General features: G+C 37.4%; 1 protein-coding gene across 1 annotated transcript in view; it reads left to right on the top strand.

Moving 5' to 3' along the window:
• Nucleotides 1-26,964, top strand: part of GRID2 (glutamate ionotropic receptor delta type subunit 2) — a 4,699,489-nt gene that overhangs the window by 3,277,275 nt on the left and 1,395,250 nt on the right. The window contains exon 11 of the mRNA XM_044061387.1: nt 13,413-13,725. Within this exon, the coding sequence (XP_043917322.1) occupies nt 13,413-13,725 (313 nt within the window). The remainder of the gene's footprint in view (nt 1-13,412; nt 13,726-26,964) is intronic.

Here is a 26,964-nt window from a genome sequence, read left to right as displayed (position 1 = left end):
CTACTTAGACTCAATCAAGCCATAGTTGCACATAAACTCTACTACTACCCTGAAAAAACACCTGCCCTACAACAACTAATTAAGCCCTACACCACCACTAGAGCCCTGAGATCTAGCAACCAAAATCTCATTCAAGTAATTAGACATAAAAATGAAGCAGGTAAATCTCTCTTTGCCTGCACAACAGCACAAATCTGGAACTGACTCCCAAACAATATAACCAGCATTACTTCTTTCACCCATTTCAAACACCTCTTGAAATCCTACTATTCTAACATCTGGCTCTGCTCTTGCTATACCCCAGGGTAGCAACATCTATGCTCCAGTTGCATGGACTATGCTACACTACAACATTTTCCTTTACTGAGCTCTACTGCTATCCCACAGATTCATCCTAACATTTCATCCATCTATAAGCAGTAAACATTCCAACACTTGTACTATTCTGTACCATATCCCTTACCTGAAAAACACTCTAATCTGTTTCTAGACTAACACAATACCTAACAGAGCTTATCTTACTCTCATCCTACCTATACCTTTATCCTATTTTATGCCACTATGGGCATTTATTTACTTCTCGGTTATACTAAAGCATAAATGTGTTACAACTTTATATTTACTAATATTTCTACAAAAAAAAAAAATGTTATATATATTTGTATTATTTGTACTAATTGTATATTCTACTAGAGTACTGACTGTATATTCTACTAGAGTTATCACATGCCATGTAAATGGTCCTCTGTACTACTTATAAATGTTAAGAATTGCTTTGTACTGTTTTAATCTAATATTGTATTGTATCGTGGAGCTTTTCTCCCCAGGCCTCCGCTGAAAATGGACCTGTGTCTAGTCGAACTTTCCCAGTTAACAAAAATAAAATAAAATAAATAAATAATACAGATGTATGATTTGACCAATCACTTTGTGTGTCACTTTGTGACACACTCAACACTAACTCACTTCACTAACTACTGTAATGTTCCCACATCATATCTCAGCTCCATCACAAACACACACACATGACATCACAAAATCTTCTTTTTCTCACTGTCTCACTTTCGCTGTACCAACATACATGTTCAGATCTGTTCTCTTATAGATATATAAAGATAAGAATAGCATTTTGTCAGTAGTACTAAAAGTCAGATAACATACAATTGGCTCCATACCTCTAGTCACCCCCACCTCCATCCTGAAACTTAGTGGAGATATTCATCCTAACCCCATTCCATCACATCAGCTACCCACCATGGCTAACCCATTACTTTCCAGTGCTCCCAGTACATATTTCCCATCAGGTAATGAATCTAACCTTATTCTTTTCAACATTAACCTCAGAAATGTCTGCAACAAAATTCATGATATCCATGCATGTCTAGAGTTTTATATCCCAGACATTCTAATTTCCAGTGAAACCTAACTAAAAGAAGAAATAACTGGCAACAAAATTATTCCGGACTTCCCCAGTAAATAAATGTTACATACATACATACATACATGAATAAATATATAAATAAATAAATAAATTCTCCCAGCTTTTAATATACTCAGAATGGACAGAAAACTTAAAATAGCAGGTAGTATTGCTATTATTTATAAAAACAACTTAGAAATAACTCCATCTCATCTTAATATCCCAAAATTTAATAATGCTGAACTTCTTACTGCATACCTCAAAATTAACCAAAAATAAAAATCTATATGTATATCATCAGTATACATCTCACCAGGCAACAACATTACCACATGCAAAAATATTCTATATGGGATATCTCATAGCATCCCCTAGGAAATTTAATCTTAGGTGACCTAAATATAGACTGGCAATCCATAAAAAGAAACAACCCCAAGGACTCTATTAATTTATTTGGCTTCACCCATTTAATAAGCTCCACCACCAGAATGAACAAAAGCACTATCAAGCAGTGCATGCTGGACTAGATATTGATAAGCAAACCCCATAATATAAAATCGTCTGGTTGCTTACCAGATACAATATGTGACCACCTTCCAACCTACATCAGACAGCATGTTTCACTCAAACAAATAATCTGTTAACAAGTATGCATTTTTTATACAAACAAGAAGCATATTTATTAAATTATCACTTACAACACAGGCAATCAAGCATTTATATAAATGAAAACAAATCATATTGACATAATCTTAGTTGCAGGCATTTTACACCACAAACCATATTGACATCATTTTAGTTGCAAACATTATACATCACTTATAATCTACTCAGTCATTGCCAGTCAAACATTATATAGCTCATTCAAATCCTGCCTTCTTTTAAACCTCATTCTTCCCCTGTATGTATTGTTCCCACAATTCCCATTTTTCCTATGTAATTTGCTCCTACCCTTTTCTAAAGATCCCATTCCCAGTTGCTTTATCTCTGTTACTATATTCACTACTTCTACTACAGTTCGTTTAGACTTTGGTTTCCATTTTCTAGTAATTGCTTTTTAGGCAGCCACCATAATTAGACTCAGCAAGGCCATACTATGTTTAGGCAATTCTGATTCTGTATCACAGCTCAGAAATATCATTTCTGTAGTTACACTAATATGGTCACCCAATATTTCTGATAGAGTTGTCTGCAGGAAATCTTTAAAGTCTGCCATCCCATTACACTCACAGAAAATATGTTCTTAGTTATCTCTTTCTTCCCCATCACACCTTCAACATTTGCTATCTACCTGAGGAAAAATTCTCTGGAGTCTACTTGGGGTATAAAATATCTATGCAAACATTTCCAAGCAAAAATGCTAAATTCTCTAGATTTTTGTTGCATATTTGGGAGACCAAGACATATCCCCTATTGTTTCTTTGTGAATTGTTTATTCAATCTCCCTTCCCAATCTTTTCTAACCTCCACTGATTGATTCATATTGTTATCATGCAATATGTTATATGCTCTACTAATATTTCCTTTTTAACAGCAGCTTCTATTCTAGGCTCTAATAAAAACTGTACAGTACAGGTCTTTCTTTTAGGACCCCAGCCCCATTTCTTTCTTTTTGCCAATGCACTGATATTAGTCCTTGATAGGGAAGGCAATGTCTAACCTGCAGTCCAAATAAATTATTGACCTCTTCCCATTCTATTGCCTTTCCCTCTCTAGTTATTTGCTCCCAGTACCTTGTTTCCTTTGTCAGTTTCTCCAACAAATTCCAGCCCCCTCTTGCCTGTTGTCTGCATCCTTAGCTGCAGTTAGTTATCCCTATCAGCAGAATCTCCTTTCTCCATTCCCATGTTGGCTTAGTTCTTAGACTACTTTCTGTTACTTTATGAATATAATGTGCTGTATGATTATTGCTATTCTCTTTGATGGTCTGCATCCAAAATTCCATTCCCTCATTGTTCCTTGAGCTTCTCCCACTGCTTCATCATCATCATTTTACACTTTGAATTACAGGTTTCTGCTTGTGCTATGTACAGGAGCCTTAACTGTGTAGCTCTGAAATACCCCTTCAAATCAGTAATCCCAATCTGCCTTGTTTTGTTGGAAGAATCCGGTAATCTCACTTCACTCTTGGCGCCTTCCCTTCCTAGATAAAGTCCTTCTTCAGTTCATTAATTGCTATCCACAACTTATCCTCTTGTTGATAAAAATATGCCTGACCTGTGTACTGTATAAGATCAAAGGGACTAAAAACATTTTAACTGCTTGTACCTTACTACCCATATTCATATAACAGAGCTTCTCATTTCTCAGTTTTTGTGTTATCATTTGTTTAGTCTCTTCCCACATATTCTTAGTTGCCACACCAGAATCATTTTTAATCCATACTCCTAAATACTTCATTTTATCATGTCCCATAAACATGGATATGGCTGAACCAAGTCGTGCGTGGGCACATAATTTACTGCTATTGCTTTTGTTTTAGCTTCATTAATTTTGTATCATGAAAAGATTTGAAACTGTCTCAAAATGTTCAACAACACTGTAATATCCTTTTCTGTTTTTTTATCAGGTATAAAATAATATCATCTGCAAACAGAGCCAGCTTTTCTTGACTACGATAGCAATTATATCATTGAATTTCTGAGTCCCATATTTACTTTTACAAATTGATTTGCTAAATATAATGCAAGTAAGAAAAGGGGAAAGAGGACACCCTGTTTCGTTTCTCCTCTCAAGCAGAAATAATCAGAGAGGAATCCACCCACTTCAAGTTTCACCTCTGATCCCTCATATATCCTCCTAACTGACCTTATAATTTGATTAGAGAATGCAAATGCTTTCATTGTCCTGCTCATAAAATACCAGCTTACTCAGTCAAATGCTTTCTCTGCATCAAGGCCCACTAACAACAGTGGTATTTTCTTACATTCTTCTCCCTCTGGATCAACATACCTCTCAGCCTAAAATAATGGGGGACAAAACCAGAAATTGGGAAAGATTTTAAATATTGCTCTTGCAAACTTAGAAAGTTGATCGAATAACAGGTTTTCCATTAGCATGAATTTTATGAAGGATATGGAGTCTTAAACTCAAATGTCTGTCATTATTTAATGAAGTCATTCCTCAGAGATTTGCCAGAAAATCACAGATTTGTGGGGGGAATGGACCAAAAATATGAAGCAAAAGCCTAGGCATTCTGTGGAAATGTGTACAATTGACAGATATGATCAATGTTCTGTTAATATTGTTGAATATTTTCCCCATCCACAATACCATATTGATCCATATCTATCAATCTTGGCATCATTTTTGCCAGTCTTTTAACCATTATAGAAATAACAAATACATGGTTTAACCAGATTTGACAAGGACTCATTTATATTACATCCCTGTCCCATTTCAACTGTAACCTATAAAGAGTAATGCCCTGAGATGTAGGAGTTACTCATTTCAATTACAACTTCCTAAAAATAGTAAAAGATTTAGCTCTAGTTAAGACAAGAAGGGTAAAAGCTAACACAGCACCATGTTGAACAAAAGAGACTAAACAGCTCATGCTGGGAAGGGATAAAGCATGGATAGTATGGTATGAGAATAAAACACAGCACGCCTACCACAGTTTTAGATATCTCAGAAACCATACCAAGATACTTGTTAAATTTGATAAAGAATCATATGATAGCAAGCTCCAAAAAAGCATTAAAACAACCACAAGCTTTTTTGATCCTGTCTAAGTAAACTATTATACCCTGGACGTACCACTACACTCTGTCCTTCTACTTCAAACAACAACAAGTCCATTGTCACTCAGGTCAGCACTCATTTTATCCAGTCAGTTCTATCAGTAATCAATGACCTCCTCACTTCACCCCTCCAACTTTCATCTGTTCTCAAAAGCAATACACTGTCTTTTTTTTTTCAGTCTGTCCCAACAATAACCATAAAAAATTACTAACTAAACTAAAAGCAACAACCTCAGATGCCGATAACATTCCCACTGAACTCCTCAAAATAGGTGCAAAAGCACTAGCCTTTCCTGTTTCCATGCCGATTAACTGGTCAATAACTGAAAACTGTGTCACATCCATCTGGGAAAAAATCATTTATTATACCCCTTGACAAAGGTGGTACTTCAACAGAGTTAACAGACTACAGACCGATTACTGCTCTATCACCCCTCTCTGAAATCATCAAGAAATATTTTCCCTCTCAACTTATGAAACATATAACCAAACACAACCTCTTCTGCAATATCCAGCATAGTTTAAGGCCCAAGCACAGTACTACAACTATCCTCCTCACCTTCACCAGCATAGTAAACAAATACAAAAATGAAGGCAACCTTGTGTCTTCACTTTTCCTTGACCTTTCTGAAGCATTTGACACAGTGTCCCACCAAAAGACCCTCTCTGAACTTGCAACACTAGGTCTCACTTATCCCTCCCTCTCCAGGTTTCACAGTTATTTATGCAATTGTCAGCAGGCAACTAAATGGCAGCAAATCCTTTCAGCATTTCAAACAATCTCGGTTGGTGTTCCCCAAGGGTCAATGCTCAGTCGCTTCAATTTAATAATTTCATAGATAAACATTATACCTCTACAATGCTTGCAAATCTTGTACAATACACCAATGACTCAACCCTTATCTGCTGAGCTTCATCCATAACAAAATTACAAGAAGTCCATCAAAAATCTTAACTGACATTCAGATATGGCTAAAAAATTCTAACCTGCTGCTTAATTCCAAGCAAAAAACAAGCGTATGCCATATACTCCAAAACAACACCTTAACCAAAAAAAATATTTTGCATTACCTCAACTAATAACACAAAAACAGAAACCATAAACAAAATGGGTCTATATTAGAACACCAAACTTTCAAAATTTCAAGTGTTCTAATATCGACCCATTTTCAGTGAACGCTGAAAATATCAAAGAAACAGAAAAACTAATTTTTTCCTAGGGAAAGAATTTGGTTGTCCATTTCTCTTGCTTTGGTATTTTCAGCTTTGTGGTGGAAAGTTACTGGTCGGGTTCAGGTAAGTGTGTGATTGTGTGGACATGAGGGTTAGGGCGGGGTAAGTGAGTTAGGGTTAGGGCGTGGGTGAGGTGACTGTGCAATAGTGACGGACCTTAGGGTTAGGATTTGGGTTAAGGTAAGTGGATAGTTAGTGGTGTATGTATAGTTTAGTGTAGGGTTATGTGTAAAAGTTTAGGTGTATGTGTGTGGATTGCTGTTTATTTGGTGTGCTTGTGTTGTGTGTATGTGTTTTGAAACAACAAATTTTTCCCTAGGAAAAAAATTTGCTGTTCTGTATGTTCAATGTTTTTAATTTTTGATTAATAGGGTTCGATATTAGAACACTCGAAATTTTGAAAGTTTGGTGCTCTAATATAGACCCAACAAAACTAAACTACTCAGAGTTATAATTGATGACAGCTTCGGATTTGATCACCACATAATTCATTCCATCAGGAAAACTTGCCAAAAACTCATTTCCCTCTAAACAGCCAAATGCTATCTGACAAATAAAGCAAGAATTACCTTAATAGCAACATACCTTCTTCCATCTTTATTATATGCTTCCCCTGACTTACAAATATTAACACTACACATAAATGAAATTATTCTCCTGCTACTACTAAACAGCTAAATTTGCAACCAACCATCCAACCTTATAGAACACACCACGGACCTGATATAAAACAATTACACTAGCTGGAACTCCCAAACCAGTTGACATACTAACAACCAATGATTGCCCACAACCTAGTGGGGTCTATATTACATGACCAAATGGTCAAATATTCGAACACATAATAGTCAACCCATAATAATCAAACTACCACAATGTCAAACAGAAAACAAAAAAAGAAAAACCCACCCAAAGATACCATTTAAATGCTCTATGCAGGTGGCAAGCCCCCCTGCACCCCCCACACCCCCCACTACTTAAATATACCAACTCTGAGATCGCACTACAGTGCAGACAATGAAAAACTTCCATTTCCAGACTGTACGGAGATCTCCTTTGAGTGGTCCAACATTGTGGCAGTTCGATTATTACGAGTCGACTATTATGTGTTCGAATAGTTGACCATTCGATCACGTAATATAGACCCAACCTAGTGTACTCTCTAGACAAATGCCCAGAATTATAAAATTCTATTCTACTATTCAGCTACTAGAGACCTTTGCTCTAGTAATAAACTTTTACTATGTATCAGTAAAATGTTCAATACTGGTAGAGACTTTCTCTACTCCAATTATGTGTTAAAACTTTGTAATGAAAAGTTTAAGACAGATAGAAAACTTACATAGTTTCAAAACTTTGCTTAAATAGCACCTATGTCAAAGATAGTTCTGTTCTTCCTGCTGGCTAGCTTTTCTCAGACTACTTTCCTCTAACTCTTACAGCCATTTTGTTTCCCAACCGTTTGTACCTTATCACTCCTCTTTGTACTGTACTAATTTCCTAAACTCTTTTTGAACCTTTTTCTCTCTCACACCCCACCACTAACTACAGTTCTTCATCTGTCTATTTATCCTCCTGTTCATTTCCATAATGTGTCCTCTCATATCTCTTATCAATTTTTAAGCTGCATTACTACTTGTCTGACTGTAAATTATTGCTAACCTCAAAAACATCCCAGTTTAATCTTTTCCCTGCAGCCATCATGCTATAAATATATTAACTGTTATTGTATGTTATTCAGTAATTATCCAGTTTATGATAATTTGTTTGTTTTTTGTGGTAAGATGTTCTGTTTATTTAAGAAATATTTTAAAATCATATAAATAAGCTTATGTCTAGATTTTTTTACCCTGCAATTATAAATGTACTTCATGTGTAACTTAAATGTGGAACATTTCTCCCCAGGACTCCACTGAAAATGGGTTTTACCCAGTCAACAATGACATATAAATAAAAAACATTGTTGACCACTAAATAAACAAGCCCATTACATTGCAGCCCATTTGGTTGAAACACAGTACATGCTTTAACATGAGTGCTGCAATAGGACAAGACTTGTTTTCACTATAGAAGAGAATTCATAATCACCAAAAGAAGCTTTAGCAAGGATCCTATGGGGAAAGGCCCTTTCCTTTATGCAGGCTGTACTGACATAAGGAATGTGCAATCAAATGAGCTTGACCATTTGCCATTTTATGAAGTGATTATTTGCATACTACAGCCATACATGAATGTGTGTGTGTGTGTGTGTGTGTGTGTGTGTGTGTGTGTGTGTGTGTGTGTGTGTGTGTGTGTGTGTGTGTATATATATTTTATATATATATATATATATATATATATATATATGAAATATATGCATATCAATATATGATTCCTCTAAACTTTCCACATTCATGGTACTTGCTACATCAAAAGCTTTCACACGGTCATTTAAGATTCTGACATGTACTCACTAAATCACCTAAATCAAATTCCAAAGAATAAATATACATTTAAATTTACTTAAAAAAATAGAAAAGAAATAAAACACTAGCCATATTTTGCTTTCAGTATAACATATGCACCATCTTTCCAAAATAAATACATTTTTAAGTCACTTCTCTGGAAATTAATTATTTCCTTATTTGAACAAAAACTGTTAAGATTAAAAAAAACAAAAGTAATAGCCACAACAAGCAAATAAGAATACAGGATTTCTCACAAAATGGACATGACATTAGTACTTTAACCCATATTGCTGTGCTAAACTATATCAAACATTGTCATTACAAATATAATAACTATATTATTTATCTCAGAAATGGAGTATGATCATTTCAGGAGAGACAATAATTGTAGAAATGGGCAAACTACCTAAAGTCCCATTCAAAAAAGAAATGTAGAGAATTAGCCTAGGACACTGAAATCAACAGCACCTAATTTAAATAGTGCAAAAGCAGGTAAGGAGAATAGTTAGGGCGGGATCATTTTTGTAATACATGAAATACCTTATAGGTATAAAGAACTTGTTTTTGTCACTCATAAACCTACTTCATAAAAAATGATATATCATACCAGTCTCCTCCCCCTTGTATTCTGTATTTTTCAAGTATGAAGTGCAGATAGTTTTATTTTATTTGCAACCTTTCTACGTGAATTATTAAGTATTTATCACCACTCACTGTGTGTGTCACTAAACATTCCTCACATTTTTCGAAAGCATGTTTTTATTAAAGATGCTAAACATTCATAGTAAATGCAGCAATACTTTTACTGATTATCTTTCCTATTGTCTTCACCCTGCATGTTTTTTTTTGTACTCACCCTTTCCTTGTGAATTATTGAAAGACAATGACATCATACACCCACTTTATTTTTTACTTTCCTTATTTTTACTGTACACAGTCTGTTATACCACAGATTCGACTTGGGATGATTCTCCTTGGATGATGTCATCACCTTAATTGTCCTACACTAGTCTGCCTATACACTCTCTTTGTATTTTTCGGATACAGTCTTTAAAACCATGAGCCTCCATTATGAGCAACGCCTTTGACACAATATTGTTTCCTCCTTTCTCTTGGGCATTTTTCTTCAGTACCAATACAGAATGTTAATAGTCCTGCACTACCCTACTACTTGCAGCAATGCTAATACAGTCTGTTGTCACTGGCAATAAATACAAAGCCGTAATGTAAAACATGAAGCCAGTACAGGCAAGGCAGTGACTACAGCATTCATTATTTTATTTATTCATTTATTTTTATTTTACATTTGGTGACCGGGATTGTCCGACTGAGCTGCAATAACCCTTTTTCAGCAGAGGCCTGGGGAGAAAAGCTCCACAAATGTTACAGCAAGTTAATACATTTAAGGAAATTGAGTAATTTTTTTGCAGCACATGTCAATAAATCAAACGATGTAACAAGGTAATATAATTTTGAGAAATTAAACAATAAGATAAGAAATTCACATGGTGTTGCTGTATATTGTGCCTGCAAAAAAGAGATGACATGTGTATTTTTAATAGATGTATTAGGAGGAGGAGGTTAAAGCTTCATGGTAAAATGAAAAATGCATTGTACAACAAAGGTAAGGCAGGCGTGGAATAACCAGAGAAGTATGAGAGAGGTAGAGCTCAGTTAAGCAAAGTGGTATGAAAGGCAGATACAACAATATTTTAGGGATAGTAAGGCCCTAAGAGGGGTGGGTACATAGACAGGACCAGTGACTTTTTAAGTATTCCTTGGTAGCTGCTTTGAATTGTTTGAGTTGATTGAGGGACCTAATTTCTAAAGGTAACATGTTCTTGGAAATGGTAGGGTAGTAACTATAGAGGTTGTTCCCATTTTGGTTTTGGGTTTGTAGATCCTTGGTCAGAGCTGCGTAGAGACCTGATGGGAGAATAGTGGGAGATTAGAAAGGTTAAGCTGGGGCAGTAGGAAGGCTGGTATAGTATAGAGTGGATGATCAGGAGCTGAGAGAGAAGACGATGCTGTGGTAATTCTAGCCAGTTTAAGTATTTGAGAGAGAGGCAGTGATGGGATTTATATGTTTGATTGCAGCAAATCAAGTTTAGTAAGGAGAGAGGAGTTTAGACTTGTCAGGGTTTGTGAGCTGAACAACAGACTGGGTAGGAGGTAAGCATGTGAGATGGCTACTTTTGCTTAGTTAGTGAGAAACTTTTTATTTCTATACAGGAGGCCAAGTATCAGGTGGATCTTGTGAATACAGTTATTTACATGAATGTCAAACTTAAATTGATCATCTATGAAGACACCTAGGAGTTTTGTGCTTGTTTCCACTGTGATGGGAGTGTTATTGCGAGACTGAATAGGGAAAGTGAGTTTAAGATGGTTGAGAGTTTTGGGTAAGAAAAGTAGAAGTTTTGTTTTCTTTGGATTCAGAATAAGCTGATTTTCAGAGATCCAGGTTTCTACTGAGTTAAATGATGTCTGGGTGGTAGATATGAGTTCAGAGGAGGTGTCAGCAATGTGATGACTGTAGAGTCATCTGCATACTGTACCAGGGATGATTGAGAGCAGGAAGTATAGATTTGATTGGTAAAGATATTGAAAAGTAATGGGCCAAGAATAGAGCCTTGTGGGACGTCCATTTTAACAGATAGAGAAGGTGAGAGAATGGAGAGACATTTAATTGATTGCAGTCGATATGTGAGATAGCTAGAAAGCCAACCAATGGCAGAAGTAGAGAAGTTAAAGTTAGATAGTTTATATAGTAGGAGTGAGTGAGACACAGTGTCAAAGGCTTTTGAAAGGTCTAAGAAAAGACAAGAGGCTAGTTTGTTACCTCTGGCCAGAGATATCATGTTAAGGACGGATATAAGGGCAGAAGTAGTGCTGTGCTTAGGGCAAAAGTCATGTTGTGTAGTTGTGAGCAGCTTTTCCTGGTCTAGGTATTGCATGACTTGTTTATGTATGCATTTTTCCAATACTTTTGAAAGATGGGATAGAATGCTGATAGGTCTAAAATGAGTGATTTCAGTGGAATTACCTCCTTTATGTATAGGTAGAGTGTAAAATTCTTTCCAGATATCAGGGACCTTTGACTCAGTGATGGAGCGATTAATCAAGATGGACACAGGAAAATCAAGTGAGTCAGCTGCTAACTGCAAGAAATAGGAAGGAATGTTATCAGCAGATGTAGAACATGGTTTTAATTTAGAAAGTAGATTTTATGTAGCTAGTAGGAACAGGTCTAAGGGAGAAAGTATTAGAGGAGTTAGAAGTTGGAGAGAGTTCAGAGGAGTTAATAGACTGGTTGATTTGAGAATTTGTGGTGTTAGTGAAAGAGGTGTCAGTGGGAAACATTTTGCCTATAGAGTCTTCTTTTTTATCCTTAATGATGTGTTTTTTGTCAGATTTCTTAGTTCTTTGTACTTTTGTAGATCAGAGGGGAGCTCAGTTTTTACCCATGCTTTCCAAATCCTATCTCTATATTTCATTAGGGTGCGGGTAGCATTTGTTAGCCAGGGGGTATGTTTGATTTAATTTTGCTCAATTAACTATTCATGCTTCAGCCTGCATTTATTGAAGATATTTATTTGGAGTGTAGATGGGGGAAGCTCATTTAAATACTAAACTATGGGTTTAGACTCATAAACATTTTGGAGAGTCTGAATTCATTCTTAGAATGTGCTTGAGCTGTTGTCATAGGTCAAGGGAAAATTAAACGAGGAAATCAGATAGCAACTAGGAAGAAACATTTTCATTCCGGATTTACAGATATTGGACCAATTATTATTTTTATGTAAGAGGTGCCACCTATATTTTCAAAATTTAGCACTGACCCAGGAACTCACATGCAGTTTTCATGAATGATTTGAACTTGTAATTAATGGATTCAAGGCAAATTTGACTCCATAAAATGGGTGTGTGTGTGTGTGTGTGTGTGTGTGTGTGTGTGTGTGTGTGCGTGTGTGTGTGTGTGTGTGTGTGTGTGTGTGTGTGTGTGTGTGTGTGTGTGTGTGTGTGTGTGTGTGTGTTTGTGTAGCTGTACATATGTATAGATGCATGTAGTATTATACAGGCTTGTAGGCACTTATGTGTGTGTATGCAATTGCATACAAGTATATATTAACATACCTGACTCCATTTGCAACATATCAGATACATTAGTTTTGTAATACTCAACCAAATGCTACTGGCCTGGAATATATTTAATATGAAGATTACAACTAATGTTGAAATGGAATCAGTGGTGAAAAATAAGACACTTAAGTGTTAAGAAAGAAAAGGACTGCCATTTAAAATAAGCCCAAAAATAGGCTGTGAACTATAATGTTTTCTTCCCTGTTATTATAGGAATTAGTCGTTATGTACAATTTTTTTTGCATGTAAGAGAGATAGCTGTATCTAAATATGTCTGTTAATTGCCTGTTAATTATTAAACAGCTACCACTAGCAACATAATGTTTGGCAACAATTTATATAGATCTTTATATTTTTGTTTTTTTTTTTTCCTTATAAAATGTAATTACTAACTTTTTATTTGTTTCTTAATTTTTGGATTTTTAGAGAGCAGATATAGGGATTTCTGCATTAACTATCACACCAGACCGAGAAAATGTTGTGGACTTTACTACACGTTATCTGGATTACTCAGTGGGGGTTTTGCTGAGGAAAGCTGAGAAGACAGTGGACATGTTTGCATGTCTAGCCCCTTTTGACCTGTCCTTGTGGGCATGTATTGCTGGTACTGTTCTTCTTGTTGGACTGTTGGTGTACCTACTGAACTGGCTAAACCCTCCTCGGCTACAGATGGGGTCAATGACATCAACAACTCTGTATAACTCCATGTGGTTTGTTTACGGCTCCTTTGTACAACAAGGTAAGAGACTGAGATATCTTTAGAAATATTGTTACATCTAAATGAGCTGTATTTATATGTTGAGTAGTTAAGTGAAATCATCCTTGCCAGTTTTAATTTATATGGTCTGTTGATCTATATATAGTTCCAACCAAACATATACTAAATGCATTATAAAGTAACTAATTCATTACAATCAGATAATGTGTGTCTGATTTTGAAGTACTTGAAAGTGATAACCTGAAAAAGGAAAACAGAAAATTATATGCTATCCTGTTGTTGCTGTTTGAGCCTATAATATACACTAGCAAACTATATTAAAGTAGAAAGCAGAGTTACAGTTTAAATTTTAAACAACTTGCATTTGTGGATTATTGTTCTGTAATGGCTATTTTGTATCAAATTAATGAAACAATTTGTGTGTTTATTTGGTTGTGCTTGGGTCAAATTACTATATCAAATAAAATGAAACCTTGTCGTACCTGACAAGCTGACTTGCACCATAACAGACATGATGGATTTACTATATAACTTTGCCTGCTTTTGGTAACTTTATTCAGATTTAGATTCTACTTAGAATTTTGAGAACTAGATTTTTATTTAATTCAGTGTAGCCTTCTCTAAGAAACTGAGTCTAATGATTTCTAATAATTACCTCTGTCTGTACTGCTCTTTAGATAGTAGGAATCAGCAATGAAGTCTGTGCGTTGTGAAAAGAGTGTGATGACTGAAGTGAAGGTGGCAGAGTCATGATTAACTGAACTACCTTACTGAATTTTTCATTTTCCAGAAGCATCCATATAAGGAGATATACAATTATCTTAAACACTGCAGTTTGGTGTTTACTTGTGTGGTGGAGGGATTTCTTCTTCATGGGGGTTGTAAATCCCCCTAATCATGCATCTTCAGCATACAGTGAAAGAATGATCTATCAAAAATGATTTGGCAAAACGTTATTTAAATGATTTCACTTTGTTAAAGTACAGTTGACCCCTGTATGTATCTTGATACAATATTTTATACATATCCCGTATATATTATGGTCTCTGGCATGCAGTTAGAAGTACAAATAAGTTCAGATACATTGGTTCATGCTTGCAGTTGACTGTACAAAGTTAATTTGGTAATAGTGCTCTCAGAATGCCTACTATTGCAAAAATCAAAAATAATTATAGTATAGAAGATTATGGCTGGCTCACTGAAATATCTTGTTTGTTGTGTATTTAAGAAATTTATTCCAAGAAACTCAGCTCTTGAGCCTTGCTGTCAAGAATACATAGTAAATAGAAGTTATGATTAGTGACCAATCATAATTCTTTGTAATACAATGGGAGTTTTAACTAACCCTTTACACTATCACTTAAAAAAGAATGGTTCAGATAGTGAAGTGGCCAACAGCTTTAAAAGCTGAAACACGCCTTGCATTGCAACACAAATGGCAGCCAAAAGTGAAATGCACTGCAAATTTTCTAACAGCTTTAAAAGGATTGCTCTGTCATGCTTTTTTGTTGCTTGTGTGGCAGGATAAAGTCCATTGATAGCTTCCAAAACTGTTATGTTTCCATTACAGTATTTCTGTGGCTGTTGTCTGTGTGACAGAGTGAGGCTGTCCTATATAATAGAAATCAAAACCCAAACAACACTGAATGAAAAGTGTTAAATAATAAAGAAATCAATTAAAACACTTAATTATGGAGGACACGAGAATAACCAGCAATCGTCTTGAGCGTCAAAACTTATTTATTAAATGCTTTTGTCATAAAATGACTTCTTCAGAAAAAAACATTTCTAACACAAAATCACAGCCTTTTATACAACTTCTCCTCCAATTTAAACACATTAGCAATTAATAACCAATTAAAATTTAAAGAGCCAACACTTCTAATTCACAGTGAAAAAATTCAAAAATGCAAGTATATAATATTAAACTTTGCTTATACAAAACTATAATAAATATAAATGTAATTTAAAATATCTTTATACACACATTTTATGAAAATTTTACCTGTCTTATAAAAAATATTTTATATTTATAGATTCATTTAACCCTGGGAACTTGTTTGCATTGACCCTAACTTGTCATGCTGTTTCCATTTTTTCTAACTGTTTTTTTAGCATCCTTCTCTTTTGTCCAATGGGACTTGTATACAGAAAAACATTTGTTTTTATATTTACTACAAACTATAGTATGTTTAGACAATGCATTGTTGAATCTTTCACTTTTATTGCATACAGATGTTCTTTTACTCTCATAGTTAGACTTTGGGTAGTCATGCCTATACAAAATTCCTGACAGCCTGAATATAATGCAATGTATACTACTCCTATAGACTTACAGGTAAATCAACCTGTAATTGCTTATAGTATATCTTAAATGCTGTAATACAATATGGGCTAACATATGTGTACCTGCATATTTTCCAGGTACCACAAGTACTTTTGCATTCATTTGTCACTGGTATTTCATTTTTAATATCATCCCTTTGTAATAAACTCTTGTAGCAAGTGTTTCTTTTACATACACATTTAGGTTCCTTTCCTACTACTTTAAAACATCAGAATTACCTTATAGTACTGTCCATTTCCTCTTTATAATCTCCCTAATAGATAAGGTGCCCATTGACATATCTAACGTGAATACTGGATGTTGATTTCTATTTATTTTTTTCTACCATACAGGCTCTATTTTCATAACTAAAATTAACATGGGTACTATTCTCCACAACTGGTTTAAAAATGAGTGCCTTTTATTATTGACTTCTTCGGCTACTTTACTCAAATGCTCATGATTATAGCCTCTTGTGTAAACATAGCAATTATATACTTCTTTTTCATATTCACTATCCAGAGTGGTCATCCTAGAAGCTCTAAATTACCCCCTTGGTATATTTTTCTTTATAAATGCTGAATGACTACCTTTATAATGTAGGCAGCTATTTGAGAAAATTCCTATTGTTGGATGAATTATTGATGAAGAGCGAGATCAGTCAGGAGCTTTATGAGTTTTTTAATACTGAGAATCCAAGAACTGGAATTCTATTTGCAATTACAAAATTACATAAGAATCCTGTAAAACAACCATTTAGACCTATTGTTTATGTGACATTAAAACCTCATCGTGTCGTAGAGAACATGTCCTCCGAACCCGTTAGCTTATTATCTAATGCAGGAAAGTTCCTATATTTTTCATTCTGGACAGAAAATAGTGTTACATATTTTCTCTGTTCTTTGAAATGGGATGCAGCAAGATTTTGGCAAAGAATCTGATCTACACCATATCTTAAGTGCGTACAATCACTTCATTTCATACAACACTGTAAATTGATATATTTTATATAAGTAAAATTAAATGTAATCTAAAGGAATGCAGCATTCAAACTTGCAGCTTGAATGTTGTTGATGTAATTTTGGTCCTTGTTATAAAACAAGCTATAACTGTAGTCAGAAAGTATTACAGGAAACTCATACTAAATGTCATGTGATAAAATATCCTGAATTTTTTGAATTAAGAAAACAGCTCAATGTAGGCTTTTAAGACATTCATTTCTACAGAGAAAAGTAGATGATGTGCTAACTGATGGTTTTGTAAAGGGCTGAATTGTAAACAAAATTATCTTTCATAGTTGAGATTTTTCAGTCTGATGAAATCAGTGGCAGCAGAATGGTGCAGTCGATGCATGCTGGGCCCATAAGCCAGAGATAGATGGATTTAAACCTTCCTCTACTATGCAAAGGGGAGGAAGTATTTCCGCCTCATGCCCTTTCCCTACACACAGTCTCCAACAGACTGCTGAGAGGTGATCTGCACCTGGCCTACAAAGCATCTTTAGATCCCATTCTGTTTGACCTGTTGCACATCTGCAAAACAAATATTATCAAAACAATCCAGTCCAAAGAACTAAATATCATCAATAGGACATGTTGGAGGGCAGGTATGTGTCTCAGAGAATTTCTCTGAAACAAGCTTCCCATCCATGTAAAGCAGAGTTCTTCCCTAACGCAAATCAGGTTTAATTTGGACCGGTGGATGGGGAATTATACATTTACCCTTGGTCTGACACATATATCTCTACTAGACTTACACAGCCTGTAAATTCCTGACCAGCTTGCTCAAGCCTGCATATGCCCCTTAAAATTACCTGAAGGATTCAAACTTGTCATATATATTTCTTGGGTAGGCTGGAGTTGTTAGCCTAATAATCACTTATGAGTGTGTGTATCTATGCTGATAAAAGCCCTCACCCTCACTGTATAGCTTTATACCTGCTGAGATATTATTTATTTATTTTTTTAGATTCATGAGTTCATAGCAGATTACCAGGTTAATAACTTAAGAGCCCTTACAAACCTAACCAATATAACCTGATTTTACCCAATATATGGCCTCAGTGAAAAAGAGGATGGGATAGGTCTGTGTGTATGCCATGAGTTTTTTATATAAGGGACATAGGCACTACCCCAGGTGTGAATTTCTGATTCCCCATTCATTGATTCAAACTGCATTTGAAGAGGGCCAGGGAAAGGCTTTAATTTAGATGAATAGAAAAGCAAAAAGGAGCAATTTCTGAGATACATATCTGCCTCTCCAGCACATTTTAATTGAGTTGCTGACTAAGTTTAGATTCCTAGATCAGGTGAGCCATATGCTATTTTACTTGCAGTTGTGCAGCAGCTACATCATGGCTGGATTTGTGAGTGTCTTATAGGTCAGGCATAGGTCACCCCTTAACAGTTGGTAGAGATAGAGTAAAGGGGTAGGGTTTTTAGTCTATCCACACTGGACATGTTGTTTACACCCTGTATTTTCTTTGTGAAGAATCTCTGAGGTCACTCCAGCTGCTGTAAGTGCCCAGTCAAGCACATGCCAAATGGTACATTGTACTCTCTTATTGGTTTAATGAGGGATGAGTACAGTGGGACTATAATTTCCTGGAATCTGGATCCCATACTTTTACCTATAAGTTGTACCACATAGAAGGACTATCGCACCACTGTGGAAACACTGCAGTCAAAGTTCAGGCTACTGTCTATCTGTGTACCTAGATCTCTCACCTCTGAATCTACTCTTAGGGCTGTGCTACTGAATTTGTAATTTGCAGGGGTATGTGAATTCCCAAAGGCTATGAAAATTATTTTTTTCACACTTAGTTTTAGGCCATGTTTATTTGTTTCATTTATTATTGACTATGGGAGTTGTCAGAATGTTTAAGGTATTTACCTCACAGACATAAGGTACAGGGTTTGATTCTCACCTTTGGTCACTGCCTGGATATTAACTAGGCATGTTATAGTCTGTAGACCAATTGCTTTCTGTTTGGGTTGGAGGTTAGCATAATGGTTAAGGTGTTTACCTCACATTTGAAGAGTACAGTGTTGGATTCTTACCATTCAAAGGGAAATTGGCTAGGCATAAAATAGCCCACAAGGGCAACTAGCCAAGTACTGACCTATGAACCTACTGCAGTGATGCTACTATTTTTCTCCCACTATTTCTGGTTTAGTAGTATTGTTTATATGTGCTTTGTGGACCTGGAGAAACCATATGGTCATGTGCACTAGAATGCTTTGCATGAGATACTTTAACAGTACTTGGTCTCTGGGTCTTTGATCTGTGCTCTTCATTCCCTGTGTTTGCAGAATAAGACTTGTATCTGCATTCTTGACATAAATCAAATACAGCTGAGGTCATCTTAGGGCTCTACCAAGGGCATGTGTTTTCTCCACTTCTGTTTATGATTGTACTAAGGTACTATACATATTTTGAAACAGTCTGTTCAGGTGATGTGCTGGTAGGCTGGGGTTCCCTACCCCTAAATATGAAAATACTAATCTATCTAGAGGCAGGTTGTCAACCACTGATGTCAAAATAGATGGCACTAGTGGTGTTTTAATCCCACCACTGCCAATTAAGGAAGAAGTAATATCAAAAAAGTGCACACACATCCATCACATTAATTAATTTGCAAACTACAATGTGGTCCTAAGAGCATAAAGGTAATTTGTGGTGCTATCTGGCTATGGGCTTTTAACTCAACCCTCAGAATGAATGGAACAACAGGGCTAGGAGAATTCTCCAGTTCTGCACAACCTTCTTACTTACTGTAATATTGGCGCCACCTTGGAAAAGCCAGAAACTTCCAATTACCTGCTGCTTTTAAATCAACCCAAATATTAACTACAACAATTATTTATTTCATTGTTAGTAAACCATAAGCAGTCTAATGAGAGACAAGTGCCACAAAGCTTGCTAACCAGCAATGTAAAAAATGATTAGCTTCTTCTCAGGTAATCAACACTGCATAAATATATATCTATATATCTATATCTATCTCTCTCTATATATATATATATATATATGTGTGTGTGTGTGTGTGTGTGTGTGTGTGTGTGTGTGTGTGTGTGTGTGTGTGTATATATATATATATATATATATATATATATATATATATATTATATATATATATATATATATATATATATATATAAAATTAATGCTAGCAAAAACAGCTTAAAGATCAATAAATGAACTTTAGTAAAATAAAGTAAAATAACTCAACTACAGAGTAAAATATATGTAGAATCGTGCATACATAAATAAAATAAACGCCAATAAAACAGACTGGAGCATCAAAGCCGCCAAATATTGCATTACTACTATTACAGGTATACCCTTGGACTGAAGTTTTAAACTTGGTTTTGAAATACAAAAATACAGATTATGATAATAGAAAAATAGCCAGTCTACCTATTTTTCTCCTGCATCAAGCTGCAGATCTTGTGGACGTCAGAAATTCTAGTGTTGTAATCACAATATCAATTGCCTTTTGTCAGCTGCATACATTCTTAATTTCTGCCACTGTTATTAGTTATCACCTCTTTCTAATTTATCATCCTATCCTTAAAAGGGTAAGTTTTCCTTGAGCCTTTTTCCATCATACTTATCAAGTACATATTCTTATATTTCCACTTCTCATTTTTCAAACAGGATACCTACCTGTGCTCTGTGGATTTATTTCACGTACTTCAATATTTTTATTAAACCCACCCAAACCAACCAACTGGAATCTGAAGCATAGTTCTTCCACTGTTGTGGAGGGAGTTCCACATGCTGTCTTCAGTTTTCAGGAACCTTTTCCCTCTCCCACGATTAATTAAATGCTTAGCTAGGGGTACAATCACTTCATCACTTTTCTCACAAATCAACACTGAGTGTCTTTCATTTTATTTAATTTTTGTTTGTTTATACTGCACTGATCGGTACTGACCAATTTCAGACCCAGATATGATCAAAAACATTTCACAAACAAAAAATACAGAAATGTAAGCAATAACAGAGTAGGTCAGACTAATTACATAGAAAAACTGTGTATATACATTTTAGTGAACAATCATAGTGAATCTTGAGAGAGGAGAGCAGACTCAGAAAGGAGATATGTTAGGTAATATGTCATTTTTTTATTTTTCTGTCCTGTGTTGAAGCAGGAGCATTTGGTTTGGATGAAGAAGTACTTTTAGAGTCGCATTCTGAATAGGGAATAACTGATTTCCTTAATGTTGACGGGGACAGCTTGCCAAAGAGTAGATACCTGACAGGACAAAGCATGTGCATGCGCAGTGCAGTTCGGTTCTGGGGTAATGATACTTTGCATGGTTCGTGAGTAACTGTCTCAGGTTGTATGAGAAGGTTTATAAAAGTTAACATTTCAAAGAGTGTATATAGCAAAGAAAAATGTGCCCCTAAAGATTGTGCTGCTATCCTTGGAATTTGAAGCTTCTTTGGGAGGAGTGTGTTTGAATCACATCATGGAAACATAGGGACAAGTTCTATAAAGAAAAAACATTGGAAGAGTCACGTTAGATATACTTTTACAGCAAATCATAACCTGAGAAGATCAGTTTCACAAGTATAACCAGGCCTGAGTATACCATTTTGAACTCTAGAAAAATTATCTTCTGGAAGCTTAACTTACTATAGATTTCTTGATGTGAACTCAAGAAAAGGTCAGCATTGATTAACCCTAAACAGTATTAATCATTTGATTAAAAATTAAAATTTAACAACTGACACTTTATCTTTCAGTGTTACCATTGTATGCAGTTTAATATTCAGAATGAACTGTTAATAATGTCTATCATTAGTATTAAGAGCCTTTGGTTATTATGGAACTTCCAATGACTGAATAGATTGTTAGCAGCTTGTTCTTGGCAGTTTCTAACTGTGTTTTTTTTTTTTCATTACTCACTTTATGTTCTGTGAAAGGTAAGTGTTCATATTACAGACATATTACTCTCCCATGGATTCTATATGCCTTGCACGGCATGCAGGACCAGTGCAGGAGCTCTAGCAAGCAATATGTCTGCCGTGCGATCCAGGAACAGCTGCAGGGGCATGCACGAGAGGTCCTGCACTAGTCCTGCACGGACTAAGCCCCTGTATGTAAATCACCCCATTTGCAGGAGAAATCCATGCAAATTGGGTGAATTTGTGATCCAGGAGTCTTGCAACTGGCCTTGCAGGACTAGTGCAATCTGCAGAAATGTACTTGGTTAGTAACCGAGTACATTTCTGCAAAATCCAAAACTGAGCCATGACAGCTCCAAATAAAGGCTGCATATCAGTCAGGAAGCATGCCAATGGCCAGGTATAAGGCCATTGGCATTGCAATCAACATAAAAAATAAAAAAAATCAACTTTTTTTTTATTTTTTAGCCGATCTCAGCTGTTTAAGCATAGGGCAGCGGCTCGCAAATGGGATTCAGGGGAAAATAACAAAATTAACCTACAATAAGCATTCTAACTAAAATCATTATTCTGCCATGCAAGTCAATAGCAGGCAAAAGACAACATGACCAGGGAGTAATGGTTGGTAAGGGGGGAGGCTCAGTATGAGACATGTAACTATGCATTAGCAGACAATCCTATGCAAATGAGGGGAATGACAGTGAATCCCAGTTTTCCCCACCATGCTAGTCAGGTCCCAACAGTGTAAGAGCAGGAATAGCTTGGTGCAAGCCTAGGAGTTAGGTGACATCGGAGGGGGTGTCAGGCATACTGTAAGCAGATTGGAGCCCTGTGGCTCAGGTTTGCTCCTAGCTAAGCACAGCTAAGCAAGGGTGTGTGTCTGACTCTGCCTAGCACTCTGTACAGTGGGTGTGTGCCCCATGCATCAGGTTTTAAAGGTTTTTAAAAAAAGTTAAAATAGGAAATAGCAGCTCTGTGCACATTTGAGCACTCTGTTTGCACGGCACACCCCTGGGCTTAAACATGTAGGCAATGGGAAGGGAAAACAGCAGTAGGAAGGTAATCTAGGAGAACTAGCATATCTGGCAGGTGAAATGTAACACAATCAGCCAATTACACAGGCAGCAGACCAGCCCAGGCCAGAACACTACTATAAACTATGCAAACACCTTCCCCTCTGGTTTTTCCCACACTCTACACCACCGGTGTAAACAAGCGGAGAACTTTTAACACTCACAACAGCAAAATGATAGGGGCTGCAATAGCTGTTATACAACAACTTGTGGAAGAGGCTGAGGGTGGTGAGGATGTGAATGCTGTCGACCAACCCACAGTGAGGAGACGGAGAAGAGTGTACAGACCCAGAGTAACTTACCAGAGTCTACATGAGATGGAGATAGTGGAGCACTATAGGGTGGACAGGAACCGCCTACAAATTGTTGAGCTGTACCGTCCATGCCTCACACACAGAACTAACAGAAGGGAACCCATGCCAGTGGATACCAAGGTATGTGTAGGCCTAAGAATGCTAGCTACAGGTACCTTCCAAAGGCCAACTGGGGATATGATGGGGATCTCACAGGTATCAGCATCCAGGGTACTCCACCAGTCCCTGGATGCCATGTCAGCACATGTCAGTGAGCACATATTTTTCCACAACACCTGTGAGGTGTTGGCCAGCAATATGCAACTGTTCCACTAAACAGCAGAATACCCTGAGGTAGTGGGTGCTATAGACTGCACGCACATATGCATCAAAGCATCACTCGGTGGGCGGGGTAGGGTCTACATCAATCGTAAGGGCTTCCCGTCCATCAACTGCCAGGTCGTGTGCGATGCCCAGGGCATAATAATGAATGTGTGTGCTGGCTGCCCTGGAAGCTATCACAATTCCCACATCTGGCATCTGATGCAGCTGTACCAGAGATTTGCCAATGGGGACATCCCTCATGGTCACCTAGTGGAGGGTGCTGGATACGCACTGGAGCCATGGCTGATGACACCCATCAAAAATGCACACACACATCCAAACAAGAACTCCATAATGAGGCACATGCACAGACCAGAATTATTGTAGAGCATGTGTTTGGGATGCTCAAGTCACGGTTCCGGTGCATGGACACATCCGGTGGAGCATTGCAGTACTCACCAGCTACATGTACGCAAATTTTCCTCGTATGTGCCATGCTACACAATATGATCCTGCGGAAACAGCTGCAGCAGGAACAGCACAGGGCAGGGCCACACAGTCTCTCACCATTACCAAGGCCTGCGCAGGCACAGAGTGACTTGGAAGATGAACAACCTGAGCCTGCCCCAGTAGGCAGAAGGAGGCACACCCAGTATGCCCTGACCTTGGCAAAGAGGCAACGCATAGCACATACACTGACACAGGAAGTACCCAGGGAATAACACCTCTCTCTGAGTCTCACATAGAGTAAAAAAAATGCCAGACATTACATTACCTGTGCTCAACCATGTGTAGGGAGTGTACTATGTGCATCCGACATAGGCAGCCCTGCAGCACCACCCTCAATACTGGGACACCCACAAGGTAAGTGACTCACACATGCCAGTCAGGGGGTTTCACATTCCCAACAATAGTCACAGCCAGCAGGACAGCTGTAGACAAACACAAACAAAGGCTGTGCTATGGCCTCTGAATGATGCCTATGGGTAACCCCCCCGTGCCTACACAGACAGACTACAACAGCTCAGGCAGTGGGATGTTAGTTCTGAAGTGTAGGAAGTCAGAAACTAATATGTAGGTAAATCAAAGCTAAGATCTGTAGTACACTGATATACCTCTAGTCAGCATGATAGGTAAGAATACAGACTACCTGACATACCAGTACAGCCATACCAAATTTGTACAAGTGCCAGGTGTGCCCCTCCCATCCTACATAGTAATGTAATAACAGTCAGGTGTGCCCCCCAATCCTGTGTAGAAATGCAGAAATAGTCAGGTGTGCCCCCCATCCTATGTAGAAATGTAGTAACATTCAGGTGTGCCCCCCGAATCCTGTGTAGAAATGTAGAAATAGTCAGGTGTGCCCCCCTATCCTATGTAGAAATGTAGTAACAGTCAATGCCAAATGATCAACAGATACCCTGTAGAAGCAGTATGCTACCTGTAGGTGTACAACACAAAGGTCACCACTGCAGTACAAACTACCTGGACTCGATCCACACATTCAGTACAGATGGGCATACAGGCCATGCTCACACACTTAGAGAAATGAAGGCAATGTCAGTCAACAACATACTGAAAGGTCATACTGGGCATGCTCACACACTTAAACACATGAAGGCCATGTCTGCATACACCAGTGGGCCAGACATATCTGGCAGTCACAGATGTTTGTGCAAACACTCCTCAGTATGCACAACACATGCTTTGCACACACAGTGGATAGGAATACAGGCATATATCTAAGGACAATACACTATAATAAGCCAAAGGTAGACATACATAGATGTGTGGAATAGGGTGACTGTGACAAGGAGCTATCCAGGCCTGTCCCACACAGCCAAAGGTCCACAACCACATGAGGTTCAGATGTCACTCACTGTAGATACTAGCCACCAGTATCTGTTAGTATTACAGACTATGTGGTGCACGTGCTAGCTGTGCAACATGACTGTACAAGGAAGTAGTCATCTAGCAGCTGTATACACGTACCTGTGCAATCTGACCCTGTGTGTGCCCGCATGTGGTGTGTCAACCTCTAGATGAATAGGTTATGACCCATATACACACACACTGCCCTCCCTATAACCCTACTATAACAAGCCTGCTGAGGTCATCCACTGTGAAATACAGCTTTGGGAGAGTTGTAGCCCAGTAATCTCTGTGGTGCATCCCATAACTGTGTACTGCTGTAGTGTAATAAACTAGTTAGGTTGGAGATCTAATCCCAGACATGGCAACTGTGTGTGTGTGTTTGTGTGTGTGTGTGTGTGTGTCTGTCTCTGTCTGTGTAGAGAGCAATGCTTTTTAGGGTAGTCACACTCCCTACAACTCAAATGCTCTACTTTGGTAAGGCTGCTGATGTCATCCACCTAGAAATACATCTTTGGTAAAGTTGTAACCCAGTAATCTCGGTAGCGCATGCCATAACTGCGTCCTGCTGTAGTATGATAAAATAGTTAGGTAGGAGTACTAATTCCAGACTTTGCAAGTGTGTGTGTGTCTGTGTGTGTGTCTGTCTGACTCTGTGTAGAGAGCAATGCTTTTTAGGGTAGTCACACAACCTACAATTCAAATGCTCTACTTTGGCAAGGCTGCTGATGATATCCACCTAGAAATACACCTCTGGGAAGGTTGTAGCCCAGTAATCTCTGTAGTGTGTCCTATAATTGTGTGCTGCTGTAGTATGATATATTAGTTAGGTAGGAGTTCTAATCCCAGACTTGGCAATTGTGTGTTTGTGTGTGTGTGTGTGTGTGTGTGTGTGTGTGTGTGTGTGTGTGTGTGTGTGTGTGTGAGTGTGTGTGTGTGTGTGTGTGTGTGTGTGTGTGTGTGTGTGTGTGTGTGTGTGTGTGTGTGTGTGTGTGTGTGTGTAGAAAACAATGTATTTTAGGCTAGTAACACTCACTACAATTCATATGCCCTACTTTGGCAATCCTGCTAATGTCATTCACTGTGAAATACATCTTTGTGGAAGGAGCCCTCCAGTAATCTCTGGGGTGCATCCTATAACAGCATCATGCTGTAGCGTGATATAAAACTCTGGGAGGGGTTCTAGACCCACACATGGCAGTTGTGGATGTTTTATGTGTTTTCTATGTTTGTATAGGGAGCAATGCATTTTAAGCTAGTCACATTCACTACAATTCAAATGCCCCTACTTTGGCAATCCTGCTGATGTCATTCACTGTGAAATACACCTTTGGGGAAGGGGCACTCCAGAAATCTCCGTGGTGTGTCCTATAACACCATCATGCTGTAGTGTGATATAGAACTCTGGGAGGGGTTCTATCCCCACACATGGCAGTTGTGGATGTTTTGTGTGTGT

The sequence above is a fragment of the Protopterus annectens genome, chromosome 2.part0, assembly GCF_019279795.1.
Source record: "Protopterus annectens isolate FY-2018-M chromosome 2.part0, PAN1.0, whole genome shotgun sequence".
Classification (NCBI taxonomy): Eukaryota; Metazoa; Chordata; order Ceratodontiformes; family Protopteridae; genus Protopterus; species Protopterus annectens.
Note: the sequence above shows the minus strand (reverse complement) of the source record. Positions and strands in the feature narration are given on the sequence as shown.